This window comes from Triticum aestivum, chromosome 2D, assembly GCF_018294505.1.
Source record: "Triticum aestivum cultivar Chinese Spring chromosome 2D, IWGSC CS RefSeq v2.1, whole genome shotgun sequence".
Lineage (NCBI taxonomy): Eukaryota > Viridiplantae > Streptophyta > Magnoliopsida > Poales > Poaceae > Triticum > Triticum aestivum.
In genome coordinates this window covers 461,016,708-461,036,048 of record NC_057799.1, presented here as the reverse complement: position 1 = coordinate 461,036,048, position 19,341 = coordinate 461,016,708, and the positions used below count along the sequence as shown (strand labels likewise).

At 47.2% G+C, this 19,341-nt stretch overlaps 1 protein-coding gene across 1 annotated transcript; it reads right to left on the bottom strand.

The window, feature by feature from the left end:
- Nucleotides 1-11,513: 11,513 nt before the first annotated feature.
- LOC123053818 (calcium uptake protein, mitochondrial) lies at nt 11,514-17,622 on the bottom strand. Its single transcript, XM_044477384.1, has 8 exons — nt 17,084-17,622; nt 15,743-15,810; nt 15,428-15,651; nt 15,243-15,326; nt 13,119-13,332; nt 12,466-12,642; nt 12,264-12,383; nt 11,514-12,057 (listed from the first exon to the last, which is right to left on the bottom strand). The coding sequence occupies exons 1-8, from the start codon at nt 17,397-17,399 to the stop codon at nt 11,851-11,853; spliced, it is 1,410 nt and encodes a 469-aa protein (XP_044333319.1). The 5' UTR covers nt 17,400-17,622; the 3' UTR covers nt 11,514-11,850.
- Nucleotides 17,623-19,341: the final 1,719 nt, after the last annotated feature.

The following is a 19,341-nucleotide window of genomic DNA, read 5'->3' as shown; positions in this document are numbered from 1 at the left end:
AATACATGTCTTCTCTCTTTCGCAAAAACGTAGAGTCCTTGCTTGGCAGATTGGAGCGCTGAGTAGCAGCTTGCCGACATCTCTGTCTAGAACTCTAGATTGGATACACGTTTTCTTTCTTCCAGGAGAAGAAAGAAAGGTGATCTTGCCTCTTGCCGCCAGGGCGCCTTTCTCCGCCGCCATCCTCCGGCGGCTCCCCTCCGCTGATGACCTCGGTCGTCGGTAGTGAGGGGGTCGCCGGATCCACGCGTGTGGATTGTTTTAGTCCTTAGTTTCTTAGGGTTTTGGGCTGTTTATCGCCATAGCTTTGACGGTGGTGATGGCGGCGTCGACTAATAAATCTTCAGATCCTTCTCCAACGAGGCAATCCGCTTTTAGGGTGGGTTTGGAAACCAGACTGTTCAAGCAAGGATGGTGCGGCGGCGGCGGCATCCTCATGGTGGACTTGTGTCCTCGGGCTCCGCCATTGCGACGGCGTTTGCTCCAGCGCCGGCGTGGAGCTTGGGAGGTAGTCCAGGAGCGGATGCAGATTGTGGTATGCATCGACGGCATCTGGAAGATGGTGGATCTGGGTTCGTAGTTCGTGGCAGGCAGGTATGGTTTCCTCCTCCAACGTCTTAGTTGGGCGGGGGTGTCAGATCTGGAGTTCGATGGCGTGTCCGGGGTGTTGTCCCGGTCTGATTCGTTCAGCGGCAATGGCTTCGCCTTTTTTGGCGAGCCACCTTGGATGTCCGCAAATCTGCATATCAGCGATGGAGCCGCGTCGAGTTCGGGTGTGGAGGTGATCCGTCATTTTCTTCTTTGGTGGCTGCTATGGTGGTGCCAGAGGCAGGTGACAGGCGTTGGTGTCAAGCTTAGAGGATTCTTCAGTTTTGTTTGTAATTTTACTTCTTGGCTGGTGTTCTTGTATGCAAAGGCTAGCATTCTGCTGTTTTTTTAGTTTTGTCAGGTCGGTATGTACATGATTTGTACTAGGATCTTTATGATATAAATAAGACACGTATTACCATGAAAAAAAAGCAGCTTGCCGACATGTCATATACTCGTAGGAGACTGATTAAGCTTTAATGCGGTCTCAACGGCCACCCACGCTTGATTAAAATTCAGCGTATAGCATGCACGAGAGGAACTTGTGCTGTTTGGATCTGTACTTATGTGCTTATTGCAAAATTTATTATACCTATATTCTTGAAGATGTATTGTCTAGAAAATCACATTTTCCACTTTACTATTCTTTCTTGCCAAAAGCATCCTATCTTTTCTCACCACGTCAAAAATATTGTACGCAAAACAACATCCGGGTTCTACATCAAAGACAATTATTCCTTGTGCAAGTCATAATTCTCCATGTCTGTGGTTACTAAGTGAGAGGACTCTTTTTTTTTTTGCGATGTACTAAGTGAGAGGACTCATTTTCTTAGGTTTTAACACTGCCCTAAGGAAGTCAGTATGCTGGCAGCTGATTTGTTGGCTAGTACTTCCTCCGTCTCTTTTTACTCCGCATATAAGATTTGGTTAAAGTCAAACTACACAAACCTTGACCAAATTTATATAAAAAAATATGAACATCTACAATACTAAGACTATATAGTATGAAAATACGTCCCATGGTGCATCTGAGAATATTGATTTCATATTGTGAATGTTTATATTTTTTAATATAAAATTAGTCAAACTCCACAAAACTTGACTTTGACCAAACCTTATATGTGGACTAAAAAGAAACGGAGGGAGTAAGTGCGAGGGCCAGCGAACTCTTGTGTGGCAGTCCGAGCCTCCTGACTTTTGCTCGATATTTGACCGAACGATGTAGCCCTTTTTCACATGAAATATAAATCGTCATGACGGCATTTACCTAAAAAAAAATCTTATCCCTATATCACAATATACTTTTATTCTACAAAAGTTTCAAACATTTTCCCCAAAATAATATTCTCCAACAAGCCTGCTAATTATTACGAGTACCTAGCTTAACTAAAATATTTCTTCAACATAACTCAACATATCAGTTCTTTTCAGATATTTCTCTTCAGTTTGATCAGTAATGACACCGTTTCCTTATGAGTACCACTTTGTTTATGTCCAATATTATTCCGCATGAAATGAATGCTTAATCCCTAAAATAATATCAAAACTTCTTATCACGGGATATTTGTATATTGTTAATGAAATTCTCCTACATTTTGGGAACAGACATTTCTATCAGAGATCTGTTAAGCATGTGATGTAGGGTGGAACCCTAAATGGCCGATCTTTCACGAAAGGAGCGGATCCCTACGAAGAACGTGATGAACACGAGGGAAAACACGAGGGAAACACGAGGGGAACACGAGAGAAATCACTCGACCAACAAGAATAGATCACACATGCGCTAGATCGATGAACACAAAGGTAAGATACAAGGTCCAAATCCAACAAAGGACGATACAAAGGTAACCGGTTCTTCTCCGTAAGGAGGTCTTGATGGGGCCACCCAAAAGGGGGTCTTGAATCCAAGGGGATCTTCTCCGTAGAGGGGCCGCGGTCACTCTCGAGGAGACGATCCGTATGGATGAGCAAAAGTTATCCTCACATATGAGCTACTACTTTTATAACCCTAAAAATGGGGAGGAGAAGGTCTATTTATAGCCCAAGGGGCGAAGGGGTAAGTGAGGGGACGAAACGGGTACACGGGCCTCGGCCCAGGTCACGCACGCAGGCGGCGGCCGAATGATCCGGGAGTTGGTCCGGATGATCCGGGCTTCGGGGGGTCCGGATGATCCGGGTCGGCGTCCGGATGATCCGGTTGTGTTGGAGCAGCTGCGGAAGGGCCGGATGTCCGGTCCGGACGTCCGGGTGTGGCCGGATGATCCGGGCCTGGGTCCGGATGATCCGGCTTCATGTTGAAGCTTCGGGTGTCGTTGGGCATCTTAGCCGGATCGTCCGGGCCGGGGTCCGGATCATCCGGGCTGAGGCCGGATCGTCCGGACGGCGGTCCGGATCGTCCGGGCTTCTGCTGACTTAGCCCTTTTCCTTCTCCGTCTTCACGTCCATCTTCATCTTCGGATTCTCCTTGCTCCTTGGCGTCTCCATGGCTAACTCCTTGATACCTGAGTATGCACAATGTCTCCGTTTGAGGTAGTAGCCATGTCTCATGGTCATCGAAGTGGAATTGTGAGAGGAGAGATGTCACCTCGGTCTCGAGAGCTCTTGCACGTGATCGAGTCATGGGTCCACTAGGCACTTGATGAGACGATGGTAGGTCCATGGGGATGACCTTGGGATGCTCCGCATCATCTCCCCTCCCTTGGGAAAGATCCGACCTCGGATCGAAATCCTCATCACCATGGTACGGGGAGAGATCTTTGACGTTGAAGATGTCGCTCACGGAGTACTTGTCACGTGGGATGTCGATCTTGTATGCGTTGTTGTTGTAGCGTGCAAGCACCTTGAATGGTCCATAGGCTCGTGGTAGAAGCTTGGACTTACGTTCCTTGGGGAAGCGTTCCTTGCGAAGGTGTAGCCACACAAGATCTCCAATGTTGAATATCATGGGTTTCTTGTTGATGTTGATCTTGGTCGCGAGTCGTTGTACTTGGCGCTCAATAGTGTGCCGTGTATCTTCATGCATCTTCTTGAGGTGGTTGACTCGGGCACTCGCGTCCATGTTTGTGCGCTCTTGGAGTGGTAGGGGTAGGATGTCCAATGGGGACAACGGGTTGAAACCATAGATGACCTCGAAGGGGGACTTGCCGGTAGTCTTGTGTCTTGCTCGGTTGTAGGAGTACTCGGCGATAGGTAGGCACTCCTCCCACTCCTTGATGTTCTTCTTGATTAACACGCGAAGAAGGGTGGAGAGCGTACGATTTGTCACCTCCATTTGGCCGTCGGTTTGTGGATGATATGTCGTGGAGAATAGTAGTTTGATTCCAAGCTTGGCGCATAAGGTCTTCCAAAAGTAACTCAAGAACTTGACGTTGCGGTCCGAGACAATCGTCTTTGGCACTCCATGAAGTCGCAAGATTTCCCTACCAAAGAGATTGGCAACATGTGAAGCATCGTCTATCTTGTTGCAAGGAATGAAATGTGCCATTTTAGATAATCGGTCCACAACAACAAAAACGGAATCCTTGCCATTTCGAGTTCGAGGCAAACCAAGCACAAAATCCATGCTAATATCTTCCCATGGTTGGAATGGAATTGGAAGAGGCATATATAATCCATGAGATTGAGCTTTAGACTTAGCTTTGCGACATATAGAGCATCGGTTGGTGAAGCGGTTGACGTCACGAAACATCTTTGGCCAAAAGTAATTCTTGGAGAGCGTAGCAAGGGTCTTGTCGCGTCCAAAATGTCCCATTAGTCCTCCTCCATGAGATTCTTGCAAAAGTAACAAACGAAGAGAAGACTCGGGAATGCAAAGTTTGTTAGCTCTCATAAGATATCCATTTTTGATGTAATAGCGTTCCCAAGATGTGTGCGTCAAACATTTGGCATAAGGAATGGCAAAAGTAGGATCATGCTCATACAAGTCTTTTATGTGCTCAAAGCCAATGACATTTAATTCAAGTTGAGTAACAAGCATGCATATACGGGAAAGTGCACCCGCCACAACATTTTCCTTACCTTTAATATACTTGATGACATAAGGAAATGACTCAATAAATTCACTCCATTTAGCATGACGCTTGCTCAACTTAGTTTGACCCTTAAGGTATTTAAGCATTTCATGGTCGGTATGGATGATGAACTCATGAGGGCGAAGGTAATGTTCCCATTCATGCAAAACTCGCACTAAAGCATATAGCTCTTTGTCATAGATGTGATAGTTGAGTTGCGCTCCGGAGAGTTTCTCACTAAAGTATGCAATGGGGCGCTTCTCTTGCGTTAACACACCTCCTATGCCATTACCACTAGCATCGCAATGAATTTCAAAAGGTTTATCAAAATTGGGTAATGCAAGCACGGGAGCATGAGTAAGCAAATTCTTAAGCTCATTGAAAGCTATGTCTTGGGATGTTCCCCAAACAAACGGTGCATTTTTCTTACTCAAAGCATGCAAAGGTGAAGCAATGGTGCTAAAATCCTTCACAAATCGACGGTAGAAACCGGCTAAACCAAGAAAACTACGCACTTGTTGCAAATTGGTTGGTTGGGGCCAAGTTTTAATAGCATTGATCTTAGATTCATCAACATGAAGACCCTTAGAAGATACTACGAAACCCAAGAAAACAAGCTTATCAACACCAAAAAGGCATTTTTCCATATTAGCATAAAGTTGCTCTTTTCGAAGAGTTTGTAGCACGGTGCGAAGGTGGGTGACATGCTCTTTGAGAGATTTGCTAAAAACGAGGATGTCATCAAAGTAGACAACAACAAATTCACCAATGTAAGGGCGAAACACATAATGCATAAGACGCATGAAGGTACCGGGTGCTTCCGATAAACCCATAGGCATGACTAACCACTCATATAGACCAAACTTTGTTTTGAAAGCGGTTTTCCATTCATCACCCTCTTGTATGTGGATTTGATAGTAACCACTTTTAAGATCAATTTTGGAAAAGATAGTGGCACCGCAAAGTTCATCAAGCATATCATCAAGGCGTGGAATGGTGTACCTATAACGAACGGTGATAGCATTGATAGGTCTACAATCGGAACACATGCGAAAGCTACCGTCTCGTTTTGGCACAAGAATGACCGGTACGGCACAAGGACTCAAACTTTCACGCACATGACCATGGTCTATGAGATGCTTTACTTGCCTTTGTATTTCTTTGGTTTCTTCGGGGTTGACGCGGTAGGGAGCTTTGTTTGGAAGCGGCGCTCCGGGGATGAGATCGATTCGGTGCTCAATGCCTCGTAGTGGAGGTAGACCCGGAGGTAGCTCATCGGGGAAAACATCTTGGAATTCCTGCAATAAAGAGGATAACACTAGAGGAAGATTGTGAGAGTTGTTAGTTGTTGGTTCCTCGTCCTTGCACAATAGGACATAGTGTAGGACACTTGATGGGTTCTCACACACTTCTCTCATCTCACGTTTGGTGGCAAAGAGAACTAAGGTTTCCTTGTCGCTCATCGTGGAGGCACTCAATTTGGGCTTGTGGCGCTCACTCTCTTTTTGGTGGTTCGCTCTCTCACTATTCTCTCCACGATGGGTGTTTTGCTTGTCGGCGAGCACTTGGCTTGGAGACATAGGACGTAGCACAAACTCTTTCCCTTTCATCTTGAAGCTAAAGTGATTTGTACGCCCATTGTGAATGACACCTCGATCAAATTGCCATGGCCGTCCAAGAAGGAGGTGGCACACGGTCATCGGAAGGACATCACACTCCAAAGTGTCTTCATAGGCGCCGATCTTGAAAGAGACTTGTACTCTATACTCGACTTGGATGGTGCCGGTGTCGCTTAGCCATTGAACCTTGTAGGGGTGCGGGTGCTTCATCTTGACCAATTGGAGTTTGGAGCATAGTTCTTCACTTGCCAAGTTATGGCAACTCCCTCCATCGATGATGACCTTGACGGACCGTCCATTGATGCCGGCCTTTGTGTGGAAGATGTGGCATCTTTGATCTTCGTCTTATTGATGTTGAAGAGTCAAGACCTTGGAGACAACAAGAGCGGGACTTGAGTCTTCGTCACAAAAGATGTGATCATCTTCTTCATCATTGTTCACTTGTCGGTGCATGGCCACTTGCTCAAGGGCTTCCATTTCTCCTTCACTCATGGAGTCATAGGTTCCGTCGTCGTTGAGGATCATGGTGCGCTTGTTTGTGCACTCGAAGGACTTGTGGCCTCGGCCTCCGCATATGAAGCATTTGATGGAACTTGTCTTGATGGTCTCATCGGTTGGGGTAGATGATGATGGAGCTTTTTTGTTGTTGCTTGTAGTAGGAGGACGACTTGAGCTTGTCGAAGCTTTCTTGTAACTTGACTTGTCGCCGTTGCTTGTAGTGGGAGTCATCGAAGCTTGATTGTTGGAGAAGCCGTAGGACTTGGATGAGAACTTGGCATACTTGAAGTCGTCTTGGACTTGCCGTTCCGCTTTCGTAGCTTGATGCACTAGCTCGATGAGGTTCGAGTATGGTTGGAAGTCAGCAATCTTCTTGATAGGGTGATTGAGTCCATTCAAGAAACGCGCCATAGTTTGCTCATCATCTTCTTTGACATTGGCTCGTATCATGGCAATCTCCATTTCCTTGTAGTATTCTTCAACGCTCTTGGTTCCTTGCTTGAGTTGTTGGAGTTTCTTGAAGAGGTCGCGGTTGTAGTAGTTTGGTACGAATCGTGCTCTCATGACATCCTTCATTTGTGCCCAAGTGGTGATGGGTGGTTCACCTCTTGCCGCTTGGCGCTCAATGACTTGTTCCCACCAAATGAGGACGTAGTCTTGGAATTCGAGAGATGCCATTGCGATCTTCTTCTCTTCTTCGTAGTTGTGCAAGCGGAAGATTTTGTCAACCTTCAATGCCCATGATATGTATTCTTCGGGGTCATTGCTTCCGGTAAACTTGGGCATGGTGAACTTTAGCTTGCCATATCGTTGCTCTTCATTGTGTTGGGGTCGGGGATGATGACGCCCATGTCGGTGAGGATTGACAATCTCATGTTGCTCTTGGCGAGGAGGGGGTCCATTGTCTTCTTGCTCTCGATGGACTTGACGTTCTTGTCTCGCCTGAGTAGGAGCTTGTCTATCTTGACGAGGAGCTTGTCGATGCACACGTGCTTGGAAAATCCTTTCTTGAGCTTCGTCGCGAAGTGCTTCTTGATGTAGTCGAGCTTGTCGGCCTCGATTGGCTACGGCACGACTTGAATCGTGAAGGGCACGTTGCGCCTCAAGTGCTTGAGCTTCACGTAGTTGTTGTTCTTGACGTTGCGCCTCGGCTTCTTGTGCATCTTGATGTTGTCGCGCTCGCTCCTCTTGTTCTTGTTGTCGTTGGCGTTGCCGTTCTTGTGCTTGTGCGAAAGCAGCTTGGTTTTGACGATGTCGATGCTCTTGAGAGTCGGTGTCGTGTAGAGGATTGAGGTTAGCTTGACGGTCTTCAAGCGCGGCACGATGAAGAGTGTTCGATGTCGGTGTACTTGAACCGGAGAGGGTGTCGTCGGAGTGTCGACTTGAGCGGCTCCGTCTTGAAGAGGACGAAGTTGTAGAAGAGCGGACCATCATGGTTCGGATATCTTCTTTAAGGGAACTCTGGATGCGTCGAAGTAGTCTCTTGTACGTTGCTCGGATTGTCGTAGGTCGGTGGCGAGATTGCCGATGCGGTCGCCCAAAGCAAGTTGTTCTTGATGCAAAGCCCGATGTGCACCAAATAGTTGAGTCTTGGTGACGTAGGATGACATGTCGTTGTCTTGCTCCAATAAGAGTGGGTTGGTAGAATTACTTGGCCTATCCATCATTCCAAACAAAGATATGTGAGTGGGAGAAAAGGAAGAACCAATACCAAATGTACCTTGACCGATGTTGAAGATGGATCAAAGATCACTCCAATGTGTAACAAGGAAATAGCACAATTGGTACCAATTCTTGTCGGTTCCTCACACCTACACAAGTAAAAGCTTATGGTGGAGCTTGGTTAGGATGGTGGCACAATTTTTGATGCGAATGTAAGCAAGATTCAATAATGTTGGAGAAGATTCGCAACTTGTAAATGCAACAAGTAGACCAATAGCAAGATATGGTACACGGAAACACAACACACGGAAAGATAAATGGGGTCGTGCAATCAAGGGTGAGCCAAAATGTTGAATCCACGAAAATGCTCTTGTTGCACAACACTAGAGAGACGCTAGCACGATTGCACAATAGGCGGATACGAACTTGTGCACAACGTACTAAGCAAAAATGCAACGACTTCTATCCCAAGTATGCTCTATGTATGATGTTCCGGAGATATGACCGAGTATGACAATCTTAATGTTGTATGATGCTATGGTTCTTGCTTATAAGCTCGTTGCTTATCTTTCCCTTTTGCTTAAAAGCTTGTTTGGCTCTTTGTTGTTTGAGCTCTTGTTTCATGCAATGCTTCACGAACCAAGATAGCAATTGTGAATGCAATGACAACTTTGTGACACAAGAGATGATTCCAAGATATGCAACACGATGATAGTATGTATGCTATGGGAAGTATGATCACTAATGTGCACAAGTCAAGTTGCCGGCAATACTCAAAGGCTAGTCTCGATGGGAAAGGTACGCAAAAGTAAGGCTATGGGGTTATCAATGCAAATGCAAGAGAGTATGATGAGATCACGATACCAAGATGATACCAATGTGAAGTTGATACCACAAGGGTGTAGTCGTTCGTAGTAGTCCTTGGCAAAGATGAGCGGTGGTGATGTTGATGTCGAACCGTCCCTATGTAGCCGAAACACGAGAGGAAACGGTGAGCCACAACTCAAATTCTCAAAACCAAACGTGACAAAAAGTGTCGGAATAGGTAGCGGTCAATTGGTGGTATGGTTTGGGGGTATTGGAAGGGTTTGCGGAGGAGTTTGCGGAAGTTAGGTGGTGGTGGTCGAAGTGGGTATGCGGAGGCGTAGGCGGCGGTGGTCAAAAACTGCAGGAAATGCAGTTTCGACAGAAGAAGCCGGATGATCCGGGCCAGGAGCCGGATGATCCGGGCAAACAGCTAGATGATCCGGGCGGGTCAATCTCGCTCGGGGATGGCTCGGGATGAACTCGAAAACGGCCACAAATTTGGGGATTTCACGGATTTTGGAGGGATTGCGAAGTGGAGATGGTGAGGGAAGGCTAGATCCACTTGCAACACAACAAACTCACGGATCAAAACCAACAAAACGTCATCAAAACTCACAAATCACAAAAAATGGGGCTATTTTTGTGGGGATTTTCGGATTAGGATGAAAAACAACAAAATCAAGCTAGAAAACGAAGAGGGGAGGCTCCGAAATCGTGATCAACGTGGCTCATGATACCAAGATGATGTAGGGTGGAACCCTAGATGGCTGATCTTTCACGAAAGGAGCGGATCCCTACGAAGAACGTGATGAACACGAGGGAAAACACGAGGGAAACACGAGGGGAACACGAGAGAAATCACTCGACCAACAAGAATAGATCACACATGCGCTAGATCGATGAACACAAAGGTAAGATACAAGGTCCAAATCCAACAAAGGACGATACAAAGGTAACCGGTTCTTCTCCGTAAGGAGGTCTTGATGGGGCCACCCAAAAGGGGGTCTTGAATCCAAGGGATCTTCTCCGTAGAGGGGCCACGGTCACTCTCGAGGAGACGATCCGTATGGATGAGCAAAAGCTATCCTCACATATGAGCTACTACTTTGCTAACCCTAAAAATGGGGAGGAGAAGGTCTATTTATAGCCCAAGGGGCGAAGGGGTAAGTGAGGGGACGAAACGGGTACATGGGCCTCGGCCCAGGTCACGCACGCAGGCGGTGGCCGGATGATCCGGGAGTTGGTCCGGATGATCCGGGCTTCGGGGGTCCGGATGATCCGGGTCGGCGTCCGGATGATCCGGTTGTGTTGGAGCAGCTGCAGAAGGGCCGGATGTCCGGGTCCGGACGTCCGGGTGTGGCCGGATGATCCGGGTCTGGGTCCGGATGATCCGGCTTCATGTTGAAGCTTCGGGTGTCGTTGGGCATCTTAGCCGGATCGTCCGGATGGCGGTCCGGATCGTCCGGGCTTCTGCTGACTTAGCCCTTTTCCTTCTCCGTCTTCACGTCCATCTCCCTCTTCGGATTCTCCTTGCTCCTTGGCGTCTCCATGGCTAACTCCTTGATACCTGAGTATGCACAATGTCTCCGTTTGAGGTAGTAGCCATGTCTCATGGTCATCGAAGTGGAATTGTGAGAGGAGAGATGTCACCTCGGTCTCGAGAGCTCTTGCACGTGATCGAGTCATGGGTCCACTAGGCACTTAATGAGACGACGGTAGGTCCATGGGGATGACCTTGGGATGCTCCGCATCAGCATGAGTGATTACCTTTCTTCAGTCCACCTGTTAGGCTCTACGGTGTAAGAGCATCTACAATTGGATTGGGCAAATCCACCCTCCCAAACGTCCGCCCGCGTGTCTCTGGACAACACCAAACGGATCCTCATTTGTCCTTTTGGACAACCACATCCATTATATTCAAATTCAATGCACATCCATCATATATCACAAATTCATCACCAATGCAACAATGCAACGAAGCAAAATAAAGAACAATTCAACACATGCCAGAAGAAAATACAATAATTCATAGATAGACAAATAAATCATAGATCTCCAAGCCACCAACACAATGAGGAACGCCCCATCTCCATCAGACGATGCAAAGGCCAAACGACACGGAGTGTGTTGGAGGCGGCGGATACCCCCATAAGGCGGTACTCCAGCATCGTTTAAAGAAGAAATGTCACCTCAGCATTTTGCCTATCTATTACAGTAAGAGGCAAGCATTGAGCCCTTGGACTCTAGCCATCGATAGCGCCTACCAATCTCAGTAACCAGTTATCTTTATCATTTAGAAACAAATATCGACAGAGCTGAAGCTGTCATATTATGAAATGCATCTATAAATCAATAAAAATGGAACGGCAAAAATGGACAAGGTTTGAAACTTACACCTATATCCTATACTGATACAATACATTACCCTCACCAATGTATTGAGAGACTATAACAAAGACACTATTTACAACCGGATCAACCGCTATACCTACACGATATTTACAGCAAAATCTCCTCCCACTCCTGAGCACAAGTGACAGAACAGGATACTATAACAAGACTGGATGAACTAATCTTATGTGACCTAGACTTGGCAGACATACCATTCAGATGGTACTTAACCCAAGGCTAAAGAAGAAAAGATCTTGCGACGATCAAAAACTCTACTAGCGCAGCATCTGTAGGAGCGAAGAACGATTTTTAGGGTTCAGCCAGCCCATGGGACCTCCTCGCGCCGCTGGCTGATGAATATCGGCTTCTCGTCTTTGTAGTGCTCTCAGGAACTCCTCTGAGCTCAGGTGCCCATCATTGTTCATGTCAAACACATGGAAAATGATGTCCACCACTCTGTCGGTTAATTCAACACCACAGACCTATAACAAACCAGAAAAGGCATGAAATCAGTAAAAAAAACATGTTATAGTATTAGGTACATGATTGAACAGCCGAAAGGACAGCTAGAAGTTAAGTATTCCTTCTGTCTCAAAATGTAAAAGTTAGTGTCATAAAACGTCTTACATTTTGAGACAGAGAGAGTAATTATCTAAACGCTTAAAACAAGCTTGGTACAAAATCTTACATGCTGTGCTGCACGCTTCAGATCCTGCTTTGTCAACAGCCCATTTACTTGACCATAAGCAAATATAGCCATCGTCAATGATTCTAATCTTCGGCGTAAATCAGCAAATGCCTTAAACTCCTGAAGTCCCAGAAAATACATCTATAAGAACCACATGAGAAAGTAATTACGCAGAAAAGACCAACATGACAGCAAGTCAAACCTCAAAGGTAATGCGCAAGTGCTTGAGATAAGGGTCATTTTCCAACGTATCAGCTCTATCAAGTAGCTTGCTAATGTGATTCATGTCAGCAGAAGCCACCATGGACAGTGCAAAATCCTTTGCCGGGATAGTGTTCGTCGACTTGACATCATAATGACTGAATTCCAGACGAATAATCTGCAGAGAAATGAATCAAGGGGGCTGAGAAAAACAGAGGGAGTTTGAGAGATATACAAATGGAAAAACGCTGGACAATTGCAATATCGTAAATGTAAATTTAGATAAAAAACACACACTTTCAATACACAAACTATGTTAAAAATATTTTATAGCTATACAAAAAATGGAAGCAAGCAAATATGCCATTCAGATTTAAACATCAGAAGAAACATTCACTTTCCATTATGAAATAAAAAATGTTGCATCCTTCCAGTATGCAAAAATAAAACATTATGTACCAGCTGCCAGTTTGCAAATACGGTTATAGACTGACTAGAAGATAAATGGTTCAGGGGAGATGATGAGAGAATGTGAGATTGCGTTTCACGTTCATTACACGACATGCTTTCTGACAAGTCACTGAATATTGCATGCATTAATGAGAGGCCGTGCCTAGTGAAGTCCACAAAAGGAATATGGAAGAAGCAAATTACCTCTTCATGCAATTCCTTCAAAAAACTTGTGAACTTATCAAAGTGTAGAGGTTCATTCCCATCATTACCAAAGAAATACTCAACAACCCCACCATTTTCCACAGACTGGCCAACTTTAAATCCTGTACGTAAGCCATGCCTATGGGCAGCTCCTTGTCTGTTATAGGACCGCATCAATGCCATTACTTTCTTGAACTCTTCTTTGTCTATCTCCCTGGAAATGATGAGAATCGACAGATAAGAACAACAAAACAACCGAGAAGAAGATTGCCAAAATTTGTTCATTACCCTTGTTTTACCATCAACTAACAAGCCAGATGATTGAACATGCTCATAAAGAGCAGGTCTTTTTTTCTGGACAAGAGAAATTAACTGCACGCGAATGATCACAGGTAAACAACAATATAGCACAAACAAGATATATTATTCAAATGTATCTTGTTTATGCATAAATCAATCAAAGAGAACAAAAGGGGATAACATACCTTTAGCAGCTTCAGTAAACAAAACACGTCTACACGATAAACAAAGAAAATTGGATTGAAGCCACTAAACTTGATACATAACACCGCCTATTAATTAATTTCTTCTCCTACCAAAAAGTCAGTGTTTTACTATTATTTGTTTTTTAATGCAAACAGAACTGTAAGAGCAACTCCAAAGGGCCGACCCATTTCGTCCGCCTGCGTCCGTTTGGGTCGGCGCGTACAAAAGTGGCGGCCCAACGCGCCAACCCAAACCCAAATCACGTCCGCGCCGACGCATTTGCGGCCCAAATTTGCGCCCCAAATGCGTCGGCGCGGACGCCGAACGGACGCTTCGCGCGCCTTCTCGCTATCCGCCGCGTCCCCACATGGCGGCCGTCCAACTACCCGCTGCCCACGCGGTCAGCTTAATTTCTGACGACGGGCCCACGCGTCAGCGACGGCGCTCGTCCTTTTTTAAGCCGACCGTGCGGCGGGGCCGTCCTCATCCAAACTCGCCGTCCACATCTGCCCACCTTTGCTCCCTGGTCACCGGCAAACCCTAGTCACCACAACCACAGCGAGATGGGCCTCTTCTCCGGCACCAGCGGCAACAAGGCCAAGGGCAAGTCCCCTCCACCCCTTCCCCTGCAGAGTTCCTCCCACATCCGCCGGCGCCTCGCTGGCAGAGGCAGTGCGTGAACGTGCCAATGCACCAGGCGGAGTGGCACTGGCAGAACCGCCAGCCTCTGCGTATCCGGACGTGACGTTGCCGCACGACTGGCATCTGGATCCAGATAGGATCCCAGTGCCGGCGGCGCCGCGGACGGCTCGTGCTCACGCGAAGGAGGTGCGGCGCCGGCGGGCGCTGCTGACGCCGGAGCAGCTCCTCGACAAGGCCTACGCAACCGACTCACCCAACTGGGCGAGGTGGTTCGCCTTCGAGCACGAGGAGGCGAGGCGACGGGGTGTGCGCGAGGTCGACCGGAGGCCAACGCCGCTCGTCGTCCGCGAGGAGGACCAGGCGGCCCTTGCGGCCGTCTACCGGGAGAGCGAGGAGGACGAGCGGCGCAGAGCGGAGGCGGCGGAGGCGGAGCGGCGCACACCCCCTGCCCCGGCACTGCCTGCGCCGGCACAGCCCGACATGGCGGCGCTCTGGAACACGGCGTTCGCCTGGGCCGGGCCGGCGCCGACGCTCATCGACCTCACGGACCCCGAGGACGAGGACGACGACGCCTAGGGCAGCGCGCCGCCTCGTAGTTTAGGCTTTTTTTTAATGCAAATGTGGACGCGTGGACTCTCGCCGGCCTTTGTGGCCGGCTTTAATGTTTAATTAATGTTGTTTTTCCTTTTTTTTAATATGCATGCGTTCATTTTTTTTTGGCGCCGTCAAAATGGGTCTCAGGCTAGCGTTGGGCGCACGCGCCGACCCAAATGCGGAAGCGGATATCCGTGTCCGTCTGGCCGACCCAAACGGACAAATCCGTCTGGCCGACCCAAACGGACAAAAAGCGGACGAAATCGCCGTCCGTTTGGGTCGGCCCGTTGGAGTTGCTCTAACAGGTTTGCTAATCAACAAACAGCTACATGGATAATACATATAATTCTACAGCAGGACCGTGTTCATAAGACAAGGTAGTGTGGTAGAAATAGAACTCACCCACTGAGATCAACGTCGAACATTTTGAAGGCCGCACTGAAGCTTGACTCAGGAATGCTGAGTAATGTAACAAAGAAGATGTACCTGCCATAGCCACCAAAAGCATAAATCACCATCAACAAAGCTGAGTACAGTCATATAACATGGTGTTTGTGTCAAACGGGGAGAAATCACAATTCACTTACTCGGCAAATGAGATGAGACCATCGGTGTTTGTGTCGAACAGGACAAAGAATTTGGATGGCGCGCAGTGCAGCTCTCCGGGGCTGGGTTCCCCCCTTAGCCTCCCTTCCCGCACGACGTTCGACTCCGATGGAGGGAAAACAGGGACCACCGCTCTCATCAAGTCGGCAGGCAACATGAACATTTCCCCATCCGGTTTTCGCACAGACGCAAAGTACTCAAAAATCTACGCAGATAGCACCAAAAGTTAGAAAACATAGGACAAACCAAAATCAAATTACACGCAACCACCTACAATGCAGACAATGATGCTTCACCTTTTCCGGAGGGCTGCGAAGCCGTATCCGTTTCTCGTAGTTGAAGAACACCCTTCGGCGGTATGAGTCTGCAGTGAGAGCAGAGAAAAGGGGTTTTGATCAGATGATCATCATGGGTTAAAATTTTCAAAACTTAGCATATAATAGCGATAAATGCACGTAGTTATAGCCAGTTCATGCTTATTTGCTGTCTGATCTGAAAACATGACAGAAAGCGTCGCAAGACTTTACTACATTAATACTACTCCCTCCGTCCGGGTTTATTACTACCTCCATCTCGGTGAATACGTCATTCGCGTAGTTCTAGGTCGATAATTTAACTATCTAAATATGTATTATATGTGACAAAAAATATATATTTAGAAACTACATCCGTGTAGAAATCTAGTGATATACTTTTCATGACATATAATAAATATTTAATTCTTCAAATCGATGACCTAGAACTACGCGAATGACTTAGAGGGTGTTTGGTTCAGAAGTCCTAGGACTTTTTCTAGTCCCAGGGACTAATCAAAAAAGACTCTCTAGTAGAGTCTTTTTCTAGTCCCTGTAGAAAAAGTCCCTCCCGTTTGGTTTCTAGGGACTTTTTCTAGTCTCTGGGACTAAAAAGTCCCTGAACCAAACACCCCCTTATTCACCTAGACGGAGGTAGTAGGCCTAAAAACAACTTTTCTTAGACCAAGACACATAGTAATTTGCTCACATTAATTCTTCCATTCCACTCCCAATGCACTCTCTCACGTGCATGCAGCCAATGAAAAAGCACGCACGAAGTATATTAATTTTCCAACCATGGCACCAACAACAATGGCTTTCAATGCAACCATTTCATTGGTTGCATGCATGCACCTTTTCAAAGCGGGGCCTTATAAAAGGGGACATGTCTGTGATGCTGAGAGGCCTAATAAACCCGGACAGAGGAAGTAGTAGGTTTGGATTTACTACACCACCCAACGCCGTGTCAACAGGTTTGGATATTTGCGGCCAGTGGGCTTATCGCTTATCTGGAGCTATATCGGTACAGCAAGGCAAGCACCGTACCTATCGCAAACGTACTAGTAACGTTCTTTGCTAGAAGAAGAAAAGTAGGGAAGGCGTGAGATCAAACTATTGGGAAAGGTAGCAGCAGCCGCTAAAAAAAGGCAGTGTTGGTGGGGGGGAAATCATGCGAAAGCGCGCGGCTTTTCCAGACCCCAGCGGGCAAGGAAAGCAAGCGTCACGGGGCAACGGCGGCGGCGAAATCAGACGCCTGTATCGCCCAAACGCCGTTGGAACCAAGGACGGACGGAGCGTCCTGCACCGTACATCGGAGTAAATTGGGGGAACAGGACGGCTCACCTGCGAGCAGGAACCTCGTCTTCTTCTCGTGCCGCTCCTCCACGGCGCCGGCGTCCGCCGAGATCTGCCCGGCCGCGGCGATCTGTCCTGGCGCGGCGGCGCGGGCCAGCTCGCCGGAGTCCGCGAGCGCCGGCGGCATGAGCCAGAGCCCCAGCCCGGACCCTGCGACGGCCGCGGCGGCGGCGGCGATCACCCCCTCGCGGACGGTCGCCTTGGCCTCCGTCGTAGCGGCGGCGCTGGAGAAAGCTGCGCGGCCGGCGGACTGCGCCGCCCTGAGCCGTCCGACGGCGGACCGGAGGAGTCTCAAGGGTGCCATGGGCGTGGGATTATCGGGGTCCCGGTTTCGGCGGGCGGCGCGGATGAGGAGGAGGCGGTTATTATGATGGTGGTGCGGAGGAGGAGGAGGAGAGTGTGAGTGGACTCTGTCCGGCTTGTGGGGGAGGGAGGAGGCGGCGATGCGTCGATGCGCGGAGCACTGGGAGAAGTCAGAAGAGAAGGGGAGAAAATGGGGCGGGTTGTGGGCGCGTCGGCGTCGGCAGGGGGGCCGTCCCTTTTAACGGGGAGGTGGCTGGCCGTGCTGTGGTGGTGGCTTGACTCACATTTCCCGTGTGATTTATTACGTGCACCGAACGGTGTTGTACTGTATCGTACGTACTGCGGGTGTACTGACTGCTGGCGTTTATGCTTGCACGTTTCACGGTGCTGCTGTGGGCGGCTAGTGTGGTACTGCGGGCGGACGGTTGGTAGCACACGGATTCGGGCCATACGTAAAGCTGTCCGTCGTGTACGTAAAGCTGGTACTCATCAAACAGATAAATACAGATTGATGCAAAAGAAAAACAGATAAATACAGGTGCGTGCTGAATGAATGAAGCGAACTGAAGATTGAGAGAAAGGCATTGCTTTGCGATGATTATTTATCCTTTATTCGGTGGTGAAAGCGAAAGTGGGAATGCCTTTAGCCCTTTTCCAACGATTTAAAATGTTCCCAACCTTCCGGTGACAGATGGGCACTATTCGAGTGGTAATAATAAATTACTCTGATAGAGGAAAAACAGTAGCAGGTGCTCCGGCTGTTGGACGAACGGACGGCGGGCCGGCCGGAAGGATCGCTTCAGGAGAGGGAGAAGGCGGGGAAGATGCCAATGATGATCTCGTGCGAAGAATACCCGCCGGGTGCGGGTCGAGTCAGGTCACCGATTCCCGCGTCCCTCCCATCCCTGGTGGAAAAACCTTTTCCGCGAGCACCTGGAGGGGAGGCGCGAGGCGCACGTCCGTCAACAACCTGCGCCGGAAACAGGTACGTACGGTATGGCGGGCGCCCACCGGACTAGTTGTCCTGCTGCAACGCAACCGCTTCGACCGGTGTCTAGTTTGTATTCCATCTGCACAAAAATAAGTGTCTCAACATTAAACCTATTAACTTTCAGGTTTGCTATTTCACATCTAGATGTGAAATATTATCTCACATCTAACTCACTCATCCTTGTTTTTTTTAAAGTCTTCCACTCACTCAACCTTGATTTTTTTTTTAAAGTCTTCCATGGATTTTAAGGGTGAGGGAGTTAGATGCGAGATAATATCTCACATCTAGATGTGACATAGGCAGACCCATTAACTTTAGTATAAAGTTGTATTAAAATTAAGACATTTATTTTGAGACGAAGTACAAATTTGCCATATCTAAAACTAAAAAATGTGTTATGCACACACAAAAAAAGTGTTGGGATGTTTTTGTACCTAAAAAATTCCATACAAAGAGAAAAATTACCACTCCATGCTAAAAAATGCCAAGTTCTTTCTAACAAAAAATGACATGCTCTAAAAGAGGGGGAAAAAAGCATGATCTATTAAAAATTGCCACGCTCTTTAACATAAAATAAACACCATCCTCTTTTTTTTCAAAATGCCATGCTTGTACAAAAAATGAAAAATTTTATGGGCTTGATCCTATTATTAAAAATTTCATGTTATTCATAAAAACCGGCATCCTATTATTATTAAAAATTTCATGTTATTAACGATTAAAATGTCGTGCTAATAATTATTAAACTGCCATCCTATTATTGATAATGAAAAATGGTATCATCTTAACGATAACACTATCATGGATGATTAATAAAACTGACATGGTCTAACGAGTTAAAATGCCATGGTGTAAAGAAGTAAAAAAAATCATGCTACCTATAATGAAATTTACACATGGCAAACATTAGAACAAGTTGGTTAAAATAGAACAACAAATTGGCATGTTGAAA

Coding starts and splice junctions, on each gene's coding strand:
- LOC123053818 (XM_044477384.1), bottom strand. CDS start 17,399: ATGGCACCCTTGAGACTCCTCCGGTCCGCCGTCGGACGGCTCAGGGCG. Junction 15,327..15,427: donor GGTCTCATCTCATTTGCCGA/GTAAGTGAATTG, acceptor TGGCTATGGCAG/GTACATCTTCTTTGTTACAT. Junction 12,643..13,118: donor TGAAGGAATTGCATGAAGAG/GTAATTTGCTTC, acceptor ATTTCTCTGCAG/ATTATTCGTCTGGAATTCAG.